We start from the raw sequence: 24,265 nt of genomic DNA on the forward strand, positions 1-24,265 counted from the left end.
TTATGTTTGATTTGATCCTGTCATTGTGATGTTAGCTGGTTATTTTGCACATTAATTGATACAGTTTCTTCATAGCATCGATGGTCTTTACCATTTGGCATGTTTTTGCAGTGGCTGGTATGGGTGTTCCTTTCCATGTTTAGTGCTTCCTTCAGGAGCTCTTGTAAGACAGGCCTGGTGGTGACAAAACTCTCAGCATTTGCTTGTCTGTAAAGGGTTTTATTTCTCCTTCACTTATAAAACTTAGTTTGGCTGGATATGAGATTCTGGGTTGAAAATTCTTTTCTTTCAGAATGTAGAATATTGGCTCCCACTCTCTTCTGGCTTGTAGGGTTTCTACCAGGGGAGCCACTGTTGGTCTGATGGGCTTACCTTTGTGGGTAACCCAACCTTTTTCTCTGGCTGCCCTTAACATTTTTTCCCTTATTTTAACCTTGGTAAATCTGACAATTATGTGTCTTGGGTTTGCTCTTCTTGAGGATTATCTTTGTGGCATTCTCTGTATTTCCTGAATTTGAATGTTGGCCTGCCTTGCTAGGTTGGGGAAGTTCTCCTGGAAGATATCCTGAAGAATGTTTTCTAATTTGGTTCCATTCTCCCTGTCACTTTCAGGTACACCAGTCAAACGTAGATTTGGTCTTTTCACATAGTCCCATTTTTCTTGGACTTTTCACTTTTTTTCTCTAATCTTGTCTTTTTGCTTTATTTCATTCATTTGATCTTCAATCACTGATATCCTTTCTTCCACTTGATCAAATCAGCTACAGACCCTTGTGCATGTGTCACAAAGTTCTCAGTGCCATGGTTTTCAGCTCCATCAGGTCCTTTAAGGTCTTCTCTACACTCTTTATTCTAGTTAGCCATTCGTCTAACCTTTTTTCAAGGTTTTTAGCTTCCTTGTGATGGGTTAGAACATGCTCCATTAGCTCAGAGAAATTTGTTATTACTGACCTTCTGAAGCCTACTTCTGTCAACTCGTCAAAGTCATTCTCCATCCAGTTTTGTTCCCTTCTTAGTGAGGAGCTGCAATCCTTTGGAGGAGAAAAGGTGCACTGGTTTTTGGAATTTTCAGCTTCTCTGCTCTGCTTTCTCCCCATCTTTGTGGTTTTATCTACCTTTGGTCTTGGATGTTGGTGACCTACAGATGGGGTTTTAATGTGAATGTCCTTTTTGTTGATGTTGATGCTATTTCTTTCTGTTTATTAGTTTTCCTTCTAACAGTCAGATCCCTCAACTGCAGGTCTGTTGGAGTTTGCTGGAGATTCACTCCACACCCTGTTTGCCTGGGTATCACCAGCAGAGGCTGCAGAACAGCAAATATTGCTGCCTGATCCTTCCTCTGGAAGCTTCATCCCAGAGGGGCACCCACTTGTTTGAGGTGTCTGTTGGCCCCTACTGGGAGGTGTTTCTCCTGGGGAATTTTTGGTCAGTAACCAAGCACAAGACAAGGAGAGACCAGGGATTTTTAAATATCTGGAGAAGCTTCAAAAACCACTGATGCACATGTACATACACACACATCACACCCATGGACACACTTACATATGGTGAGACACAGTTGAGCAGAAAGTTATTGCTGCCCTCACTATTCAAGGCAATAGTAGGGGAACATAGAAGCTGATCTTTTCATTTTGTCTCCTGTGATCGTTATTTCCCACAAGATGACTTTCTGAAAGTGTAGGCTCAGAAATTCTGCAAGTATTCATGACCAGTGAAAATGTGCACAGAAATCTGAAATTAAAATACTTAATGGAAACGGTAACCTAGAAAAAAGGGAGTTTACTTACAATTGGGTTTATCTCCTTAGTTAAAACACCTCCATATCAGGAACATGAACTGGTTCATCACTTTGGATTCTCCAGATGAAATGGTGGACCAGGAATACCTGATCCTTACCAATGAAACAAGTTTCTGTATTAATTCCATCATCTTTGGGTGCCGTATTATTTCAATCTGTTATTTACGAGCTGAAAAAATTGGGTACTGACTCATGATTGTCCTCTAACAAAGTTGAGATTCATCTTATTGGCAATGATATTATTAACATGTAATCAAGTACATTTTCCAAATGAGTCTCAATCTTCACTGAAGAGTTGCCGTTTTTCAGTTTTCTATCCTTACCACTCAAGGAATAGATCTTGGAAGCTAATGTACCAAGAGTGCTACAAAAGACACACACATACTGGAATTTTGGTGAGATATTGTACCCTTTTGCCAGTATGCTATGTGTTCTTCACAGCACAGCTTCTTATAAAAGCTCTGTTGTGCCTTTTTCTTTCCAGTTTATGTTAGAGTTGATAACTTTTTCCTAGCACTACAAATCCCAAGGTTGTGATCATTCAATGCCAAAACATTTTTACTTTTCTTATCAAATGTTTTTTGCAATTTTTTTTGGTAGTGCCTCTTTTTTGTGTGCATTGAAAATAGTGAGCTAACATATATAGTGCTTGTTAATTATTTTCCTGTGATCTTTAATTGCTGAATGGTTATTAATAAGAACCATTTATTATTGCTGTTGTTTAAGTATAATTAAACATCACCTTTTTTTGTTAAGTCATTAACTACTTCATCATAATCTCTAGTCACCATTGCATCTACCAGAGTCAACATGGATGTCCTAGCCTGTGTTCCCACCCAAAAGCAGAGCTTATGACAAGGGTTATACACAATCGGTTTATTTTGAGAACTCCAGGGAAGAGGAGTGAAGGAGAGATGGCCATTTGAAGAATCTATTGAATTGGCAACGGGAGCTTGATCCTATTGGGACCCTTTGAGAAGCTGTGGAGAATGTTCTATGGAAGCTGTACAGAGTTTTTCTTCCAAAAGATGGGTAAGGGGGTATATAGCCACCAATTCCAATTCTCACTGGGCACAGGTTTCCTACTGGCATTAATTTCTACTTCCAGTTTGCACAGAATTACTGCGGAGGTTTCTGAAAGCATTTCACCTGTGCCATCAGGGACACCTCATAGCAGAAAAAATATATATACATGTGCATATGAGTAAGCTTTTGCTGCAGAAAGAGCTTGCAGAAATTGAGGTGACCAAATGAGTTGTTCATATAAAATCATTGGTACTTCTTCTACCTCTAGCATTATAGACAGCCATTCCACCTAACGGGGATCAACTATATTATAATGATTTGTATAATGAAAATGCCTTATATTTATTTATTTCATATAAATCTGCTAATATTTCAATATGGCTAACATAGGATTCTTATGTTCTAAAGTTTAGACTTTATCCCATAACCATGGAATGGTTATAAACAGAAAAGAAATATTATTGTATTTATATTTCAAAATAAACAGCCTGGCAATAGTATAGAGAATGAATTAAACAGACTATTGCATTAGTACTATTTATAAAGTAATTTAGAACTCAGGTAGTAGCCATAAAAATGAAGAAAGGGGAAAAGACACAAGACATGTTGAGGTAAAATCAACAGGAGTCTAATTGGATAAAATGAGTAGGAAAAAGGATGAAGTTGAGATAAGTCCAAGATTTCTGATTTGAATGGAAAGGCATATTTGAATATCTTTCATCTCTATCTCCAAGACTACAATCCTTCTTTAAACAGAAATAATGAGAGATAAGACCATAATCTCTCACTTAGAGAGATTATGAAATATCCTCCTCACTGGTTTCCCTGAATCTACTCTTCCCCCTCCAAACCAGCCTCCCAACAGCAGCCAGAATGGCATCTTCAAGACATAGATTTTATTCCTTTACTACAATAATTAAACACTCCTAAGGACTTTTCAGTGGTCTTAGAACAAGAGGAAAATATTTAGCACATCTTAGGAGGGCCTACATGGTCTTGTCCTTGCTACCCTTGTAACTTTGACCACTGTCCCAGATATACCAATTTTTTTCTCAGTCTCTCTAATATGCTAAGCTCCCTCTCATCTCAGGGCCTTTGTAGGTATTGGAATCGCTGCCTGGAAGTCATCCCTTGCCTAGTTAACTACTACTCATCTTTTTGATCTCAACTTAAATAGCAATTTATAGGGGAAGCCCTTCTCACATTCCCCCTTCCCTATCTTCCCCTCAAAGAAAGCAGGTCTCCTATTAGATGCTCCCACAGCATATTTTACTTTCCCATCTTAGCACTTATTCCAGCTTGGAATAATTATCTGTTTGCAAAATAATATAATTAATGAGAGTCTCCCCTCTCTAAAAAGTAAACTCTATACATGCAGGAATCACTACTATTTTGTTCAACATTTCATCCTCAGTGCATAGGCTTCCATCTGACTCTTCATGATGCTTGATTAATTCTTATTTGTGGAACACATGAATTAATTGCCAAAAGGGAAGCAGGAATAATTGGAAATGTGTTTTATGTAGATTGGCTTTAAGAGGCCTATAGGAGATTCAAGGGCAGATGCTTAGCAGGTGGCTGAAAACAAAACACTCACTTTAGAGTGAAACTGTCCGGGTTTAAAACCCAGTTTAGTTGTTTATTATCTGTATGACTCTAGGGGAAGTGTGTGATATCACTCAACTTTAGTTTTTTTTCCTGCAAAACGAAGACAATAATGGCATCTATCTTACAGGTGGCTGTAAGAATTAAATGATATTATGCATGTTCACTTGTTAACCCAGTGCCCAGCACATAGTAAGTATACAATGAATGTTGCCATTATTGTTGTTATCACTTTGTGAGTTTTTTTGTTTTGTTTTGTTTTGTTTGAGATGGAATCTTATTCTGTTGCCCCGGCTGGAGTGCAGTGGCATGATCTCAGCTCACTGCAACCTCTGCCTTCCAGGTTCAAGCAATCCTCCTGCCTCAGCCTCCCAAGTAGGTGGGACTACAGGTGCATGCCATCACATTTGGCTAATTTTTTTATTTTTAGTAGAGATGGGGTTTTGCCACATTGGCCAGGCTGCTCTCAAACTCCCGACCTCAGGTGATCCACCCACCTAGGCCTCCCAAACTGCTGGGATTACAGGTGTGAGCCACCATGCTCAGCCTGTTGTTGTTATCACTTTGGACCACAAGAAAATGTTGGGACCCAATACAGGTTTCCAAATCATTCAAGATGGTTGAAGTGATGAGAGTGGTTGAGAAGGCCTAGAGAGAGAACACAGAGCAACAAAAGGCCAAAAGACAGACCTTGAGTAAATGCCAAAAGAATTAAAAGGAACAGGAAAAAAGTACAAAATATTGATAAGATGATTAGAAAAAGGTTAGGAAAGTCTGACATTAACAAAGACAGAAGATTTTATTCCTTTTCTAGTCATTTATTAATTTAAAATCAACCCATTCTTTAGGTGTTAAGCCTTAAAATGTCTGGGAGGCAATATCACCACACAGAACCAAAGAGTATTTATTGCGTTCTGTAGAAATTATCTGTTTTGGCTTGAGACCACTCTTAACCAGGTTCAAGATTCTTTTCTCTTTATTATATCAGAGAATAGCTTCCTTGATCTAAATTGATCTAAAAATTACACATTTATGGCGGAAAAAAATGGGTGAATTTTTCACTAAATGTGGTAATGCCCTATATAAACCCCAGGATCTTTTTTGTATCAAGGAATTTGCTGCAGAAAATCAAATGATTTTGAGTGGATGACATTTTCTTATGAATGGAATAACAGCAACAAGAAGCATCCTGCTGAGTTTGTTTCTTATCTGATTCAATGGATTGTATTTTCATTCCTAATTGCTCTTCATCAGCTCTGACATTTCCAGGTTTTCTGGAAAACCAAAAAAGTGCACATTTACTTATGGTATTGTCTACTTTTTTCCTAAGAAAACAAAGGATGGTTCAAAGGCATTCCCTGAGAAATTCATCTCCAACGCTAGCTACTCTACCAAGTGACCATGCCCTCTGTAACCACGGCACACTGGGGATGATCTGGCAATTAAGAACACACACAAAAAATGATTCCTTACGTTGCTTGCTTCCAGCTGGTAAACAAACAATTAAGTCTCAGAATCAGAACACATATTATTTAATTAGATAGGAAAATAACAGTTGGATTATGTTATGACATTTGCTATTAATAAATAACAGCTCTCATAATTTTACAAAGAGTGGATATGACAATTCTAATTATTTTACCACATTGAAAACACTGTATCAGAGTCCCATGGGTAGCCAGTCATCTATTTATCATGAATAATTCAGAGAAATATGGCTATAATTCTGATTCAATTCTGATTGAAAATTTAGAGTTGTTAGACAAGATTTCTACAGAGTGTTCTCTTGTGTGCTATTTCTGGAATTTGTATCTTTGCATATGCAAATTCTAGAAAGAATGTAAGCAATGAGATGGTTTTGTATTCATTAGTAGAAGAACTTTGAGTTTTATTAGAGACCACATCAACAAATACAGCCTGTGTGGAATAGGACATGAAGATCATGCTCAGTTAATATTTGCTGTGTTCATTTTTAAAAATTATCTTTATGAACATCTATACAATACCATCTGTCTAATAATACTATACACAGTGGAGGGGAAATTCCCTTTTGGACCTGGCTTGTATTTTATAGAGCAATGGCAAGAGTCACAGTTGTTCTAGAAAATATTTCCAAGACATAGTGACCAGAATTACAGGGTTTGGTTTGGAAGCTGCAACTACTATATCTCTAAGTTTTCATTTATTTCTCTTTTTTTTTTTTTTTTTTTTTTTTTTTTTTTTTGAGACATTGTCTTTCTCTGTCACCCAGACTGGAGCGCAGTAGGATGATTATGGCTCACTTCAGCCTCAACATCTGGAGCTCAAGTGATCCTCCCACCTCAGTCTCCCATGTAGCTGGAACTGCAGGTGCGCATCACCATGCTTGGTTAATTTTTTATTTTTTGTAGATACAGGGTCTAACTATGTTGCCATGCTAGTCTCAAACTCCTGGGCCTAAGGGATCCTACTGCCTCGGCCTTCCAAAATGCTGGGAGTACAAGGCATTAGCCACAGCACCCAGTTCTCACTTACTTCAATTACAGATCACTTTATTATCTAAATCATTTTTATCTATTATAGTCTCATATATAACCTGGAATAATTTTTACCTCCAAAGTTACAATAATCTGTTTGGACATATCCTGTGAAAATCCCTTTCCACTCAGACACATTCTGAGAAGCACTAAGTGAATTCAGAGAGGATAGAGAATGAAAAAAATAACTCATTTCAGAATTTGCTTATCTTTGACACAATCAACGTATCTGATAGCCTGTTACAGACAAGGTACTAAAGGCAAGGGTGAGAGCATGGTCTCTGCCTTCCAGAGGCCCAGCGTCTAGAGCAGTTAAATTCATGGAACTACATTCTCCAAATAAATCTACAGTTTACATGGTCTTTTATTTCACCAGCAGGCAAATTTTTGTCCCTGGGCAGCCTCCTAGAACTATTTATAGCCTGAGAACAAATTTATTTCTTCTTAGTAGATTTCTGTTCTCCTTCTTTGAAATCTCAGCAGTACAAACCTGATTAGCAGGGAGGCAAGGTCCAATTATTAATGAGATAATTATGATTGTTTTCTTATACCAGGCAACCAGCGACTTCTGGCAAGGACCAGTAGTATGAAAAGCAGGAGGTCAAGGGTAAAATGCTGGTTTCCAGAATTACTTGGGCTCTGTTATATCTTCCTTTGTCCGGAGCTGCACGCCCCGGCCATAGCGAATAATAATTAAAGATTAAACGCCTGAGCTATATTCATTTCCACCCCACACCTTCTCCCTAGATTTACCTTCTTCCCTGTATTAATACCGCCATTAAAAGATGGCGCTCTTCCCGCTTCTTCTTCATTCATTTTTCCCGCGCCCGCGAAAAGACTACCTGACAGCGCAGGTGCAACATGACGTCCGACCGGAGAAACCGAAGCCTATCTGGCCACGCCTTCCGCAATGAGGTCATTTCCGCCTTAGCCCAACCCCTTCCCCTCCAAATGTATATAAGGCATTGCATTACCACCATTAAACGAGACTTGATCAGAGCACTGTCTTGTCTCCATTTCTCGTGTCTCTTGTTCCCCAAATTCCCACCCCCTCCTCCAGGGCCTACACTGACTATCCCGCGGGCCGGGATACGTGGCGCCCGAACAGGGACCTGGAAACGAGGGACTCCGTGAGGAAGAGGACGCCAAAGGATGGTCGACCGCTAACGAAGACAAAAGGAGTCAAACTCTTCCGATCACCGCAGGAACCTGCCGCGTCAGAATCGAAGGTAAGTGATGCGTCCGAAATGGGACAAGAATTAAGCCAACATCAAATATATGTAGGACAATTAAAAGAGGCTTTAAAGATACGAGGAGTAAAGGTTAAAGGTAATGATTTGTTTAAATTTTTTGATTTTGTAAAAGACACTTGCCCTTGGTTCCCACAGGAAGGAACTATTGATATTAAAAGATGGCGTAGAGTAGGGGATTGTTTTCAGGACTATTATAATACTTTTGGGCCAGAAAAAATTCCTGTAACCGCCTTCTCTTACTGGAACCTCATTAGAGATTTAATAGATAAGAAGGAGGCCAATCCGCAAGTCATGGCTGCGGTCGCTCAGACAGAGCATATTTTAAAGGTTAGCTCCCGCTCTAACCTCACAAAGCCTCCGCAAGATACGGAAGAAGATCTCATTTCCCTCGAAAGTGATCATGAGGAAATCAAGTCTCCTTCTGTAACAGATAAATAAATACCACAGGAAAACAAACCAAAAAAAATACCCAATTTTACAGATGCTTCAAAAGGAGGAGGAAATTAATAAGCCTAATCAATCGGATATAAATTGGGATGATTTAGAGGAAGAGGCGGCTAAATATCACAACCCTGATTTGCCTCCCTGTTCTTCATACCCACCCCCATATAATAAGACACATAATGAGGCTTCTGCGCCCATTGTTATGGCAGCAATAGATCCCAAAGAAGAATTAAAGCAAAAAATTGCTCAACTAGAAGAACAGATTAAACTTGAAGAGTTACATCAATCATTGATAATTAGGCTCCAAAAGCTAAAAACAGGAAATGAAAAAATACCTAACTCAGACGCTATGGAGGGTTCCTTGCGCCCACTTCAGTGGCTGGACAACATGTTCCAAGGGGGGGGTTAGTTGCTAGCCGACATAGAGAAGACTCCTCCCCCAAAGACGTTTTTCCGGTCACTGAAACCATAGATGAACAGGGACAGGCTTGGAGGCATCATACTGGATTTGATTTTACTATTATAAAAGAGTTAAAGACTGCTGCCTCTCAGTATGGGGCTACTGCTCCATATACTCTTGCTATAGTGGAATCTGTAGCTGAGAATTGGCTCACTCCTACAGACTGGAATACCTTAGTCAGGGCAGTTCTTTCTGGGGGAGACCACTTAATTTGGAAGTCAGAGTTCTTTGAAAATTGTAGAGATACAGCTAAAAGAAATCAACAGGCAGGAAACGGTTGGGATTTTGATATGTTAACTGGTTCAGGTAATTATGCAGACACTCAGGCCCAAATGCAATATGACCCTGGACTGTTCTCACAAATCCAGGCTGCTGCTACAAAGGCCTGGAGAAAACTTCCCGTTAAAGGAGATCCAGGGGCCTCGCTCACAGCGGTTAAACAAGGACCCGATGAGCCATTTTCAGACTTTGTGCATAGACTTATGACCACGGCAGGTAGAATCTTTGGAAATGCAGAAACGGGTGTAGATTATGTTAAACAGTTAGCTTATGAAAATGCTAACCCCGCCTGCCAAGCGGCAATCAGACCTTATCGAAAGAAAACAGATTTAACAGGATACATTCGCCTTTGTTCAGATATTGGGCCCTCATATCAACAAGGCCTAGCAATGGCCACCGCTTTTAGTGGCCAAACAGTAAGAGATTTCCTCATTAACAAAGGTAAAGATAAAGGAGGATGTTTTAGATGCGGTAAAAGGGGACACTTTGCAAAAGATTGCTGTGAAAACCAAAATAAGAGTCCAGAAGCAAAAATCCCAGGCCTTTGCCCAAGGTGTAAAAGAGGAAGGCACTGGGCAAATGAATGTAAATCTAAAACTGACAGTCAAGGAAATCCTTTACCCCCCAGGCAGGGAAACGGGATGAGGGGCCAGCCTCAGGCCCTGAAACAAGCATATGGGGCAGTCAGCTTTGTTCCAGCCAGCAACAGTAATCCATTTCAAAACTTAGTAGAGCAACCCCAGGGAGTGCAGGATTGGACCTCAGTTCCACCTCCCACACAATACTAACACCTGAAATGGGACCGCAAACCTTAAATACCGGAATATATGGACCCTTACCACCTAACACTTTTGGGCTACTTTTAGGAAGAAGTAGTGTCACCATGAGAGGCTTACAAGTCCTCCCTGGAGTTATCGATAATGATTATGAAGGAGAAATTAAAATTATGGCCAGAGCTATTGATAGTATTATTACTGTCCCTCAAGGAGTTAGAATAGCTCAGTTACTCCTGCTACCTTTGGTTAAAACAGATAATAATATCCAATACTCTAATAGAAATATAAAAGGTTTCGGATCATCAGATATATATTGGGTGCAACAAATTACAAATCAAAAACCCTCTCTAACCTTATGGTTAGACGGGAAGGCATTCACTGGACCAATAGACACAGGGGCTGATGTAACTATCATTAAACAGGAAGATTGGCCCTCTCATTGGTCTACCACAGAAACTTTAACTCACTTGAGAGGAATTGGACAAAGCAGTAATCCTAAACAAAGTTCTAAATACCTAACATGGACAGATAAAGAAAACAATTCAGGCCTCATTAAGCCATTTGTCATCCCTTACCTACCTGTTAACCTTTGGGGGCGAGATCTACTCTCTCAAATGAAAATTATAATGTGTAGTCCAAATGATATAGTTACTGCACAAATGTTAACTCAAGGATACACCCCTGGTAAAGGTCTTGGAAAAGGAGAGAACGGTATCCCACAGCCTATACTGGTTTCAGGACAACTTGATAAAAAGGGGTTTGGAAATTTTTAGCTCAGGCCACTGACATACCTGCACCCCAAAGGTGTGCTGACCCCATTACTTGGAAGTCAGATGAGCCCGTTTGGGTTGATCAGTGGCCTTTACTCAATGATAAACTAAGTGCTGCCCAACAGTTAGTGCAGGAACAACTAGCAGCAGGACATATTGAGGAAAGTAATTCCCCTTGGAATACACCTATTTTTGTTATTAAAAAGAAGTCTGGTAAATGGAGACTCTTACAAGATTTAAGAGCAGTAAATATCACTATGATCCTTATGGGTGCCTTACAACCAGGATTGCCTTCACCGGTTGCGATTCCTCAAAAATATTTTAAAATCATTGTTGACCTTAAAGATTGCTTTTTTACAATTCCCCTTCACCCTGCTGACCAGAAAAGATTTGCCTTTAGTCTTCCATCTACAAATTTTAAACAACCAATGAAGCGCTATCAATGGAAAGTCTTACCTCAGGGTATGGCCAATAGTCCTACCTTGTGTCAAAAATATGTAGCTGCCGCTATAGAGCCAGTCAGAAAAACATGGGCACAAATGTATATTATACATTATATGGATGATATTTTAATAGCAGGAGAAATTGGCGAACAAGTCTTACAGTGCTTCGCCCAACTCAAACAAGAGTTAACAGCAGCCGGACTACAGATAGCCCCAGAAAAGGTACAATTACAAGATCCATACACTTATCTTGGTTTCCAGATTAATGGACCCAAAATCATTAATCAAAAGGCCGTTATACATCGTGATCATCTAAAAACTTTAAATGATTTCCAAAAATTACTGGGAGACATAAATTGGCTTCGACCGTACTTAAAGCTCACCACAGGAGAGTTAAAACCTCTTTTCGATATATTAAAAGGAGACTCTAATCCAAAATCCCCCAGGTCCATTACTAAAGAAGCATTAATAACACTCCAACAGGTAGAACATGCCATTGCAACACAATTTGTTACCGGTATTGATTATTCTCAGCCATTAATATTCCTTATTTTTAACACAACAATAACCCCTACTGGCCTATTTTGGCAGAACAATCCCATTATGTGGGTACACCTGCCCTCCTCCCCTAAAAAGGTTTTGTTGCCTTATTATGATGCCATAGCTGATCTAATTATCTTGGGAAGAGAAAACAGTAGAAAATACTTTGGAATAGAACCCTCTACCATTATACAGCCCTGCACTCAATCACGCATCCATTGGCTGTTACAAAATACGGAAGCCTGGCCAATTGCTTGCGCTTCTTATACTGGCGCGATTGACAACCATTACCCACCTAACAAACTTATTCAATTTTGTAAACTTCATGCGTTTGTATTTCCCCATATTACCAGTAAAGAACCTCTCAATGACGCATTACTAATTTTCACTGATGGATCTTCCACAGGACTTGCCGCTTATACTTACAATAATGTAGTCATTAAATTCCAGACCACTTATACATCAGCTCAGCTGGTCGAATTGCAAGCTATAATTGCAGCACTATCAGCTTTTCCTTGTCAGCCACTTAACATTTATACAGACAGCGCCTACCTGGCCCATTCAATACCCCTCTTAGAGACCGTGTCTCAAATTAAACATATTTCAGACACAGCTAACCTATTTTTACAATGTCAACAACTTATCCAAAAAAGGACTACTCCCTTTTTTCTTGGGCATATTAGAGCACATTCAGGATTACCGGGACCTCTAACACAAGGTAACGCAACAGCTGACACGGCAACAAAAACCATAGCCACAGTCACTACAGACAATTTGCAACAAGGGCAAAAAGCACATGCCTTACATCATTTAAACGCCCAAACCTTAAGACTTATGTTTAAACTTACCAGAGAACAAGCTCGACAAATAGTTAAACAATGCGCCAACTGCATAACATATTTACCTGTTCCCCATCTAGGAGTTAACCCCCGAGGACTCATCCCCAACGAAATTTGGCAAATGGACGTTACTCACCACTTAGAACTCGGTCAACTAAAATATATCCATGTATGCATAGACACCTATAGTGGATTCATCAGTGCAACTCTCCAAACAGGAGAGGCCACCAAACATGTCATAGCTCATTTATTACACTGCTTTTCTATTTTAGGAATACCCAAACAAATCAAAACAGATAATGGCCCCGGTTATATAGCCAAAACCTTCTTACAATTTTGTAATACCCTACAAATTAAACATACCACAGGCATTCCCTATAATCCCCAAGGACAAGGTATAGTAGAAAGAGCTCATCTGTCATTAAAAACTATTATCACAAAATTAAAAGGGGGGAGCTGGTACCCCGTGAAGGGTACCCCCAGAAACATACTCAATCATGCCCTGTTTATCCTTAAGTTTTTAAATTTGGACAGTCATGGAAAATCGGCTGCCGACCGTTTCTGGCATCCTGAATCTCAAAAACAGTTTGCAATGGTAAAATGGAAAGATGCACTTGATAGTTCATGGCATGGCCCCGATCCAGTTTTAATTTGGGGAAGAGGCTCAGTATGCATCTTCTCACAAAAAAATGATGCAGCCAGATGGCTGCCTGAAAGATTGGTAAGACAAATAAATCATAACCATTGTCAGTCCAGGGAAGATAAATCTCCCTGAGAAGTTCTTTCCTTCTTGTTTTTCAGAAAATGAAGCCTAACATGAAATTCCTTTGGAGAATAATCGCTCTATATAACATAGTGACAGTCTATGCAGGTTTTGGTGACCCTCGTAAGGCAAAAGAATTATTACGAAAACAATACGGCCAGCCTTGTGACTGCAGAGGGGGACAAATATCTGAACCTCCGTCAGATAGAATCACCCAGGTGACCTGCACGGGCAAGACAGCTTACCTAATGCCAAACCAGTTATGGAAATGTAAGTCTACCCCAAGAGATACCTCACCTAGCGGGCCGCTCCTAGAATGCCCTTGTAGCTCTTTCCAATCTTCTGTACATAGTTCCTGTTATACCTCCTATCAACAATGCAAATCAGGCAATAGAACATATTATACGGCCACGTTACTAAAAACACAAACTGGAGGCATCAATGACGTACAAGTATTAGGATCCACTAATAAACTTGTACAATCTCCTTGTAACGGCCAAAAAGGAAAGCCTGTTTGTTGGAGCACTACCGCCCCCATTCACATTTCTGATGGAGGAGGCCCATTAGATATTGCAAGAATTAAAACCGTCCAGAAAAAATTAGAAGAAATTCATAAAGCTCCATATCCTGAACTTCAATATCACCCTTTAGCCCTGCCTGAGCTTAGAGATAATTTTAGGCTCGATGCCCAAACCTTTGATATCCTCAATGCTACTTACAATTTACTTCAAATGTCCAATACAAGCCTGGCCCACGATTGTTGGCTTTGTCTTAAAATGGGCCCCCCTATTCCTCTAGCCATACCTAACCTTTCATTGCCCTATGTCAATTACTCAAATGAGTCCTTAGTAAATAATTCCTGTCCTATTACCCCCCCCCCTTAGTTCAACCGATGACGTTTTCTAATTCCTCTTGCCTCTTTTCACCATCATATAATAACACTAAAGAAATTGATTTAGGCTATGTTGTGTTTGGCAACTGTACTTCCATAATCAATGCCACCAACCCTTTGTGTGCTATAAATGGCTCGGTTTTCGTTTGTGGAAACAACATGGCATATACGTATCTACCTACAAATTGGACAGGGCTTTGTGTTCTGGCCACTCTTCTCCCCGACATTGATATCATCCCTGGAGATGAACCTATCCCCATCCCCGCTATTGAACATTTTATTTATAGACCGAAACGAGCCATACAATTTATTCCCTTGTTGGCTGGACTAGGAATCACCACTGCTTTTACTACAGGAGCCACAGGCCTAGGAGTCTCACTAACCCAATATACTAAATTATCCAATCAATTAATCTCAGATGTACGGACCTTATCCAGTACTATACAAGATTTACAAGACCAAGTAGACCGTTAGCTGAAGTAGTTCTCCAAAATAGAAGAGGTCTAGATTTGTTAACGGCAGAACAGGGAGGGATATGTTTGGCTTTACAGGAAAAGTGCTGTTTTTACGCCAACAAATCCGGAATCGTCAGAGATAAGATAAAAACTTTGCAAGAAGAACTAGAAAAGCGCAGAAAAGGCCTGGCCGCCAATCCACTATGGACTGGACTCGATGGACTTCTCCCCTATCTCCTGCCATTTCTTGGTCCTTTACTCACTCTTCTACTCTTCCTCACTCTCGGGCCTATAATCCTTAATAAGCTTATGGCATTTGTCAGACAACAAATCAAGGCCTTCCAGGCCAAACCTATACAGGTTCATTATCATCGCCTTGAGATGACTGAAAATGGTGAGTCTTATTTACCTTAATAAGACCACCTCCCCTGTGTGCTGAACTGGACAGTCAATGACGGGTAAGAGGACACTATCTCCATCGGAGCCTAAGACAGGAGGGCCGCCCTTGCTGCTGCCTTATCCCATGACGGGCCTAGAAGGTGGGGGTGAGTTGACCCAACCTAAGACAGGCGCAGTTCCCGAGGGGTTTTCTTATCATAAAAATATAAAAAGGGGGACCTGTCCAGAGCTGCACGCCCCGGCCATAGCGAATAATAATTAAAGATTAAACGCCTGAGCTATATTCATTTCCACCCCACACCTTCTCCCTAGATTTACCTTCTTCCCTGTATTAATACCGCCATTAAAAGATGGCGCTCTTCCCGCTTCTTCTTCATTCATTTTTCCTGCGCCTGCGAAAAGACTACCTGACAGTGCAGGTGCAACATGACGTCCGACCGGAGAAACTGAAGCCTATCTGGCCACGCCTTCTGCAATGAGGTCATTTCCGCCTTAGCCCAACCCCTTCCCCTCCAAATGTATATAAGGCATTGCATTACCACCATTAAACGAGACTTGATCAGAGCACTGTCTTGTCTCCATTTCTCGTGTCTCTTGTTCCCCAAATTCCCACCCCCTCCTCCAGGGCCTACACTGACTATCCCGCGGGCCGGGATATTCCTTGAAGAAGCAAAATCTAATCATGAACATCACAAAGACAATAGCACACAGCAGTGGGATGAAGAACAATGAGTACAAAGCCCTGAGAAGGAAAAAGTACTTGTTAGAAGATTGTCTGTGGCCTGGCATCCAAGGTTTATGAACCTTTTTTAGGCATATATTCTGGCAAATATCTTCTATAACTACAGTGTGTTTAAAAAAAATTTTTTTCCTTACTGGGCATATAGAAAGTCACAAAATTTGTCATGCTACCACTCAGAAATACATAGAAAATTTAATTTCTTAATTTTCTTTAAATATCTTTCACTTAAGCACAAGATACTGGTTAGCAAAAGAAAGAAACAAAATGTTCCATTTAGTTTAACATTTACTGAATCCATTAATTTATATACCTTTCCCCAAAATTGTGAGTAGATGGCACAAGAAGTGAATAGCTTACCTTTCCCTGTGGTGTGAGTCCTCAGGAATGTTCTGGTGCCTGTAGGTACCCAGCACCATGCCCCTTCTTCTCCTTGACAGTAGGCAGTGCTAGAGTTAACATAAGAAAAAGGCAAAATTGGATGGCTATGGAGAAGTGTTCCAGATAAAGGCAGGCCAAATGAAAGGGCAAGAAGGCAAATGGCAGCATGACATATTCACGGCAGCTGCAGATGATTCAAGAGAAATGGATGGTAAACGCTTACATGAGAATGTCAAAATAAATCTGGAAGTGCAAGCAAGGCCTGGGGCCAATGTTTTATCCAGGACATGCATGACAGGTATGTATCTTGAACATATCACTCAATGTCTACTCCAGGGCCCTGTAAACTTGTCTTTACATAATTATCATTTAAAGGTTTTGACTATCACCAACAGCTATGGTAAAAAAAAAAAATCAAAATAAAAACACCGAATGTGTAATCTGTAAGAGTTTTTAGTAAAAAGAAAAAAGCCATTTAGTACATAATTTTGTGCTTGACTACATTTATAGATATGGTTACCAACCTGCAGGTTGAGGCTCACAATGTTATTCAATGCTGTCATAACATATAAAGACATCATAATACATTCACCTCTAATTAAAGGACCAGGAAAAGGTTTGGGTTTTGTTTAATGAGCTAAAATATGTACATCTCACAGTTGACAATAAGAACTACATCATCATCTAGTTTCCCTCTTGCCTGAGCTACTGAGAATCTGAGTATTAAGTTTGGGTTTAATGATGATACTATTCTTAGTCTGAGATTTGTTTTAATTTTGCTTCTCTTCTAGATGTCTGTCCTTCCCAACATTATTACTTTAACTTATATTCTATGTTACTTGTCTCATCCATGTGCTCACTATGAGCCAATTTAGACCTCCTCAAAAACTAGCGATTTCTGTGCTACTAGAGATCATAGAATTCTGCCTGCTACTAAGGGGCTTCTAGAGTTCTCAAGCTATATAAATATTTTGGCGGGATCATTTTTTTTCCTCAAAAGCAACATCAAATCTCCAGCTGCTGGGAAATGGTGCTTTTCCTTATTATTGGAATCAATGAGTCAAGGCGTATGTCTTTAATGGAAGTTTTGGCAAGCATGGTATTAGAGTTAATATTAGATTCAACTGAAGTAAACTGAATGGTTTGTTTTCTGCTCTGCAAGTACAAATCAATGGTTTTAATCAAACACTGCAGTTTATATCATGGTAGAAATATTTACACAAAGAGAAGCACTGATAGATGCACAGCACTTAAGACAAATGTAAGTTTTTAGAAGTCTCGGGAGCATAGATTACAGGAAAGGTAAGACACACACACGAAAAATCTCCCCAACCAAAAATAGTATATAAACCTATGTTAGGAAATGTGCTTCCCCTCAAAGAGTCTAGTTCAGTTAGCATCTTCTTGTTGCATGCAAAGAAAGATTTACTTTAGTTATCCCCAGAAATATGGGGGATGGCAAGATGGTATACAGTGAATACAAATGCCGTGGAATACAGGAAAAGTCAGACAACTGGAGTGGGATCCACAGCAGAGACATGCCACAGAATTTCTACTTACAGGCTGAATTTCAAGTCTGTAAATGTAGCCAAACAAATAATAAACGCTTCACTGATACTGCATTACAATGCACAATAAAGTATTATCTGTTTCCAGACTTTATGGCTGCCCTGTAATATTTCTGCTTGGCATTTTCTGTGCCATCACCAGTTTTTTATTCTTTTTCTTTTTACCTTCATATATTTTCTTCTTTCTTCTTTAATATTTTCTGCTTTAGAAACATAACTCCAGCTTGGCCTTGACTTATGACCTCAAGCATATATTATGAATGCTCTCTATATTTCCTTTGACATACCTCCAATTTCTCTCTGCATTTCCTAATTTGGTTTATATGAAAAAAGTCTGATTGGCCTGTACATCTTTTTTTTTTTTTTTACCAGGACTCATTGTAGATAATTGGCTAATCTCTGGATTTGGGTAGGGAAGACTATTGGGCCACACAGTAAACCTGCCCTATAAGCTGTGAACAAAGAATTTTCACTTAGGAGGGGCACAGGGCCTGGTACCAACACTGCTGGGACTAACATACAGTCCTCTACTTCACCCATGTAATAAGAAAGGGTCCAGTTCTCCTATCATGCTCCCTCTTAAAAAAAAAAAAAAAAAAGTAAAATTTCACCTTCTGGGTTTTAGGTAGATTTTCCTAACACTCAACACTGGTTTCTGGAGTGACTACATATAACCTAATCAAAATATAATTAATATTCAATAAAGTAAAGCACATGTCTCTAATGAGAACAAGTTGCCAACTTTCAAAAAGTTTCGTATGCATTCCAAAAATAAATACAAATGAGTCTTTGATTATTGGGTGGTATTCTCTATCCTCATCACTCTTCCTTTGAGTGGCATACTCTCCTGCTGTAATTGATACCTCCAAAGGCATTATTACTCAACTCCTAATGCTTCAGTTGCATGTTTTGCATCTTGCAGGTTTCAAGAATTTGTGGAACAACATATCTTTGCTTCAAAGTACTAAAGAGGTTAAAGTAGTATGTACTTATTAAATGTGTATTAATAGAATATAGTATTATAAATCGACTTAAAACTCGTTGTCTCTCTTGTTCACTGCTATGTCTCTCTTGTTCACTGCTCTGTCCCAGACATTAGTGCAATGTCTGATACATAGTATGTGTTCAATATATTTTTCAAAATAAATAATCAATCAATCAATTCATGACTACCATATCTACTTGCCCACAACTTCTAAACATGGGAAATATGGAGATGAGAGTCTAGTGAGAGTCATTTTTGTAAATATCAAAGAGTACCTCTAGGTTCTACAGAATAACTTAGTAGAATATTAAACGAGAAGTGGAATATTTAAATGCAGATCTTCTAATTAAAAATGAGTTCCTAGATAAAAGCAAGAGTAAAACAAAACCTTGCAGAGGTACTTAATTGTTGCGGGAAGTCAGGGATCCCAAACGGAAGGACCGGCTGAAGCCGTGGCAGAAAACATAAATTGTGAAGATTTCATGGACATGTATTAGTCCCCCAAATTAATACTTTTTTATACTTGTCTTTACTGTAATCTCTGAACATAAATTGTGAAGATTTCATGGACACTTATCACTTCCCCAATCAATACCCTTGTGTTTTCCCATGGCTGTCTTTACTTTAATCTCTTAATCCCATCATCTTCTTCATAAACTGAGGAGGATGAATGCCGCCTCAGGACCCTGTGATTGTATCAACTGCACAAATTGTTTGTAGACCATGTGTGTTTGAACAATACGAAATCTGGGCATCTTTAAAAAAAGAACAGGATAACAGTGATGGTCAGGGAACAAGAGAGGTAACTTTGAACTGGCCACCGGTGAGCCGGACAGAACAGAGCTCTATTTCTCCTCTTTCATAAGCAAATAGGAGAAACATCGATGAATTCTTTTTCTCAGCAAGGAACATCCCTAAGAAAGAGAATGTACCCTGAAGGTAGGCCTATAAACAGACCCTTTGGAAGCATGTGCCGTCTTTTATGGTCGAAGCGGAAGGGATGAAATAAACCCCGGTCTTCTGTAGTGCTCCCAGGCTTATTAGGACAAGGAAAATTCCTGCCTAATAAATTTTGGTCAGACAGGTTGTCTGCTCTCAAACCCTGTTTCCTGATAAGATGTTATCAAAGACAACGCGTGCAGAAAACTTCATTAGCAATTTTAATTTCGCCTCATCTGGTGATCCTGTGATCTCGCCCTGCCTCCATTTGCTTTGTGATACTTTATTACCTTGTGAAGCATGTGATCTCTGTGACCCACACCCTATTCATGCACTCCCTCCCCTTTTGAAAATCACTAATAAAAACTAGCTGGTTTTATGGCTCGGGGAACATCACGGATCCTGCCGACATGTGATGTCTCCCCCAGACACCCAGCTTTAAATTTCTCTCTCTCGTGCTCTTTCCCATTATTTCTCAACCCAGCCGAGACACTTAGGAAATAGAAAAGAACCCACGTTAAACATTGAGAGCAGGTTCTCCAGATACTTAATTATTCTTAGCCTCTCTCTCTCTCTCTCTGTCTCTCTCTCTGAAGGTAACTTCTACTAGCCAAAGCTTAATGTTTACTGTTTGGTCTTCTTAGGAGAAAAGATTCTTAAAAACAGCCATGAAACCCCTCATCAGGCCAGGGCAAGATCTATCCTCCAGCAGGAGTTAAGAGTCCCATTGCTCATCTTGGAGCTGAGTTTGAAGGAAAAGTCCCCTGCTCTGGCGTATCTCATCTCACTTGGTCAACACAGTGTAATTAGATTTCTAAGTCATATTCTCTCTCCAAATAGAAGTAACGAAAGGCAGAAAATCAGCAGAATGTTATATGTTACTCATTTTCAACTTAGTGTGAATAATTTGGCAGAACTTGATAAGGACAAAAGCATGATTTTGCTACTGATGAGAAATATTTACGTGTGCTTTCATCACACAGCTGAGCACCCAAATGAGAGGCATTGTTCTGAACAATGCCACTGCCTTTCTCCTGAAAGCCTGTTGTCATTAACTGAAATCAGAGAAAGGGGATTATTCACCAAACTGAATCACTCACATGATGGCCAAAGTTCTAGAAGTTTGTGCCCTGGGGCCTGAGACCGGATTCTTTCTGCTTCTGATTTGGCAACTGATGCCCATTCATTCATTTTGTAAGGTTTAGAGGAATTCTTGAGTCTCTTCTTCTAAAATAAAAGCCAACTTTGCCATTTTGTTCTTTCACAAAGAACAATCTCTTTGCTAAATGAAAAAAAAAAAAATGTAATTCTTCTTCTAGCTGTTGAGCCATGATCTCTGCTGAGGGGTAAGAGGATCAGAATATCCCCTGTCACGAGGTGTGTTAATGGTGTCCTCCCTCTGTATTTTTTCTGCCTGGTTTAATGTATCATTTTAAAACAATATGTCCCTGACCCACTAAGAGCCAATGAGTGGGGGCTGGCAGGTGGCCCTCAACCCTTCCTCTTGATACCTTTAATCCTCCTCCTTCAACCAGAGAAGCTCTACTTTACCTCTGTTTCACATGTTGAATTTCTGCACAAGAAGTCATTTGACAAAATGATTTGGAGGTTTGGAAAAGATGGAAAACCAGCATGAGGGGGAATGAACACTGAATGTAGAAAATCTGGATTCTAGTCCTGCTACTAGCCGCAATTAGCTAATAGACATTGAGAAATAACTTCAACTTTGTAGTGTCTGACTCCTCCTCCGTTAAAATGAGTCACCAAATGGTGGAACTCAAGCCAGGCCATACAGTTCCTTAGAGGTTCCTGAGAGGTCCTTAGGATTTACCCTGAGAAGGAAGGGTGGAGGTTCCATTTCCTCAGCCACTGCAAACAGCACCACTCTATTATATAGATACATAGAGAGAAATTTTATATAAAATTTAGTTTGAGAAAAGCTTTGAAAAATTGAAAAGCACCCAATTCTATATGAAAAAACTCTTTCATTCTAATAATCCATTGCTCTATAATTCCTACTTTCCATTGGTTAAAAACCAAAACAAAATACTTTTTAATGACTTTCTTATTCATAGTATTATGCTATTTGTTGGTGCTGATGACCTATATGACACAATAATATAACACACACACATATATGTATGTATGTATGTATGTATGTATATACAGGTATTCCTTGACTTAAAATGGGTTACATTCTGATAAACTCATCATAAGTTAAAAATATTGTAAGTGGAAAATGCCTTTAATACACCTAGTCTATCAAACATCATAGCTTAGCCTAGCCGCCTCAAATGTGCTCAGAATGCTTAATTAGCCTACAGTTGAGCAAAATCATGTAATGCAATGCCAATTTTGTAATAAAGTGTTGAAAATCTCATGTAATTTATTGACTACTGTACTGAAAATGAAAAATAGAAAGGTTGTTTGGGTACCTGAAGTACTGTTTCTACTAAGTGTGTATCACTTTTGCACCACTGCAAAGTCAAAAACTCACAAGTCAAGCAATCATAAGTCAAGGACAGTCTGTATAAAACAATATTTTTCTAGGTATTCAGAATATATATATATAATTACATATATGTGCAAATTTGTGTATATATATATAAATTTATAATTTCATGCATATTTACATATATATTTTTTAGTATTAGCATTCTCTATATTGTCTTCCTTGAAATACTTTTCTAGGAGATATTAGTAAGCATGGCATCAAAAAAATGCCATATGCAAATGATTTTAAGAGATTATGCATATTTAATCTCCCTTAGGTAATTCACAATATACATGTGCATGTTTAAGGCATCTCATTGAGAAGACCTTCAATGGAAAAAATCTGTTTGATCTGGTTTAACTTAGAGTTTCCAAACTTACCTAAGTGAAGCATTCTTTATCAATATTCTATTGAAATTGCACAAACCATGATTATGAAGCAAACTGGGAAACAATAATGTAGTACTTGTCCAGCGTGAGGGACTGCATATTTGTGTCACCCCAAAATTCATGTATTGACTGAAGCCCTAACTCTCAGTATGATGGTATTTGGGTTGGAACCTTTGGGAATTAATTAGGTTTGAATGACATCATGAGGGTGGTGCCCTGATGATGGGATTAATGTCCTTATAAGAAGAAGAGGCATTAGAGAGTTTTTTCTCTCTCTCACTCTCTTTCTCTCTTTCTCTCTCTCTGCCCTGTCACAAAGAGGAGGTCATATGAACCACAGTGCCTTCTGCAAGTGGCCATCTGCAAGCAAGGAAGAGCCAAATCTGCCAGCACCTGAAACTTGACTTCCCAGTGCCCAGAACTGTTAGAAATAAACATCTGTGCTTCAAGCCACCCAGTTTATGGTATATTGTTATGGCAGTCCAAGCAGGCTATGATATCCAGGTAAGAAAATTCTGACTAGTGAATTGATTTGGCTATGGTTACAAAACCTACTGACACAAATAGCATTCTAAATTTTGACCTGAAAATTGATTTGAAAAGTCCAGTCAAGAGGGTGAATTAACTTCATACTCTGACGTCTTATTTTTCCTACAAAATAATTATTGAGAACTCTAAAAAATAAAATTCAACTATATATATAGGTTTAAAAACAAAAACATCATTATGGACTGTAATTGGAATAGAAACACAAAGCAGGGAACATGGCTAAATCCCACAACCTGCAGAATCTATGATTAGAAAACAGGAAAGAGTGACAGCAAATAAGGAAGATTGAAAACTCTATGCTAGACAAGGGACAGGATCCAGTCTCACTGCTTGAAGCCAGATGCTGGGATGGAGGTAGTTTCCCCTCCTCATTGCTCTTAGGAAAAGGCTAACAAAACTGCTTTCGTCCTAGACCCAAGACTTTATACACTGTGGAATCAGCAAAGCTGGTTTACAGAGCATCACCCCACACTCAGGAACTGGCTCTCAGACTGGATATTTATTATTTCCAGCATCACAACAAAGGAGGGGCCCACAACACATCAAAACACCTGATTTCAGACTAGAGATCCAGAGGGCTAGAGGAAGACAACAAAGAATACCACTGGACAAAGAGTCGATGAGCACAAAGGAGAAAAGACAGAAGTTAAAATCATCCCACTCTGGAGGGAGACTACATACCATGGGAGGCAAACGAGTGCTAAGTACGGCCACCAAAAAATAATCACAATGGGGATAATAATCCCCTTTGAGTGAGTAATATTAAAATAATATTCTCCCTAAAAATTTATAAAATAATTTGGAATAATCAGAGAGACAAAAAAGAAGAAAATTTATTTAAAGGGAATAATAATGATAGAAAAATAGGAAACTAAAAAGAATGAGTACATAAAAAACAATTCAAACTTCTTAAAAATAACGAAACACACACAAACAAAATTTAGATGAACCCAGAATTTGACA

General features: G+C 39.2%; 1 protein-coding gene and 1 long non-coding RNA gene across 2 annotated transcripts in view; one reads left to right on the forward strand and one right to left on the reverse strand.

Moving 5' to 3' along the window:
* Window positions 1-24,265, reverse strand: part of LOC144341313 (uncharacterized) — a 90,701-nt gene that overhangs the window by 10,715 nt on the left and 55,721 nt on the right. Inside the window, exon 2 of the long non-coding RNA XR_013418170.1 lies at window positions 16,358-16,446. This is a non-coding gene — a long non-coding RNA (uncharacterized LOC144341313). The remainder of the gene's footprint in view (window positions 1-16,357; window positions 16,447-24,265) is intronic.
* On the forward strand, window positions 7,807-15,822 carry LOC144341343 (uncharacterized). Its single transcript, XM_078004526.1, has 3 exons — window positions 7,807-7,860; window positions 7,944-8,174; window positions 13,551-15,822. Exons 1-3 carry the CDS (start codon window positions 7,807-7,809, stop codon window positions 14,394-14,396), a joined length of 1,131 nt encoding a protein of 376 aa, XP_077860652.1. The 3' UTR covers window positions 14,397-15,822.

The sequence above is a fragment of the Macaca mulatta genome, chromosome 6 (assembly GCF_049350105.2).
Source record: "Macaca mulatta isolate MMU2019108-1 chromosome 6, T2T-MMU8v2.0, whole genome shotgun sequence".
NCBI lineage: Eukaryota > Metazoa > Chordata > Mammalia > Primates > Cercopithecidae > Macaca > Macaca mulatta.

Excerpts from the sequence above, each read along its gene's own strand:
- LOC144341343 (XM_078004526.1), top strand. The coding sequence starts at position 7,807 with ATGACGTCCGACCGGAGAAACCGAAGCCTATCTGGCCACGCCTTCCGC. Across the intron at positions 7,861-7,943 it reads GCCACGCCTTCCGCAATGAG|AGCACTGTCTTGTCTCCATT; the intron begins GTCATTTCCGCC and ends AGACTTGATCAG. Across the intron at positions 8,175-13,550 it reads CTGCCGCGTCAGAATCGAAG|AAAATGAAGCCTAACATGAA; the intron begins GTAAGTGATGCG and ends CTTGTTTTTCAG.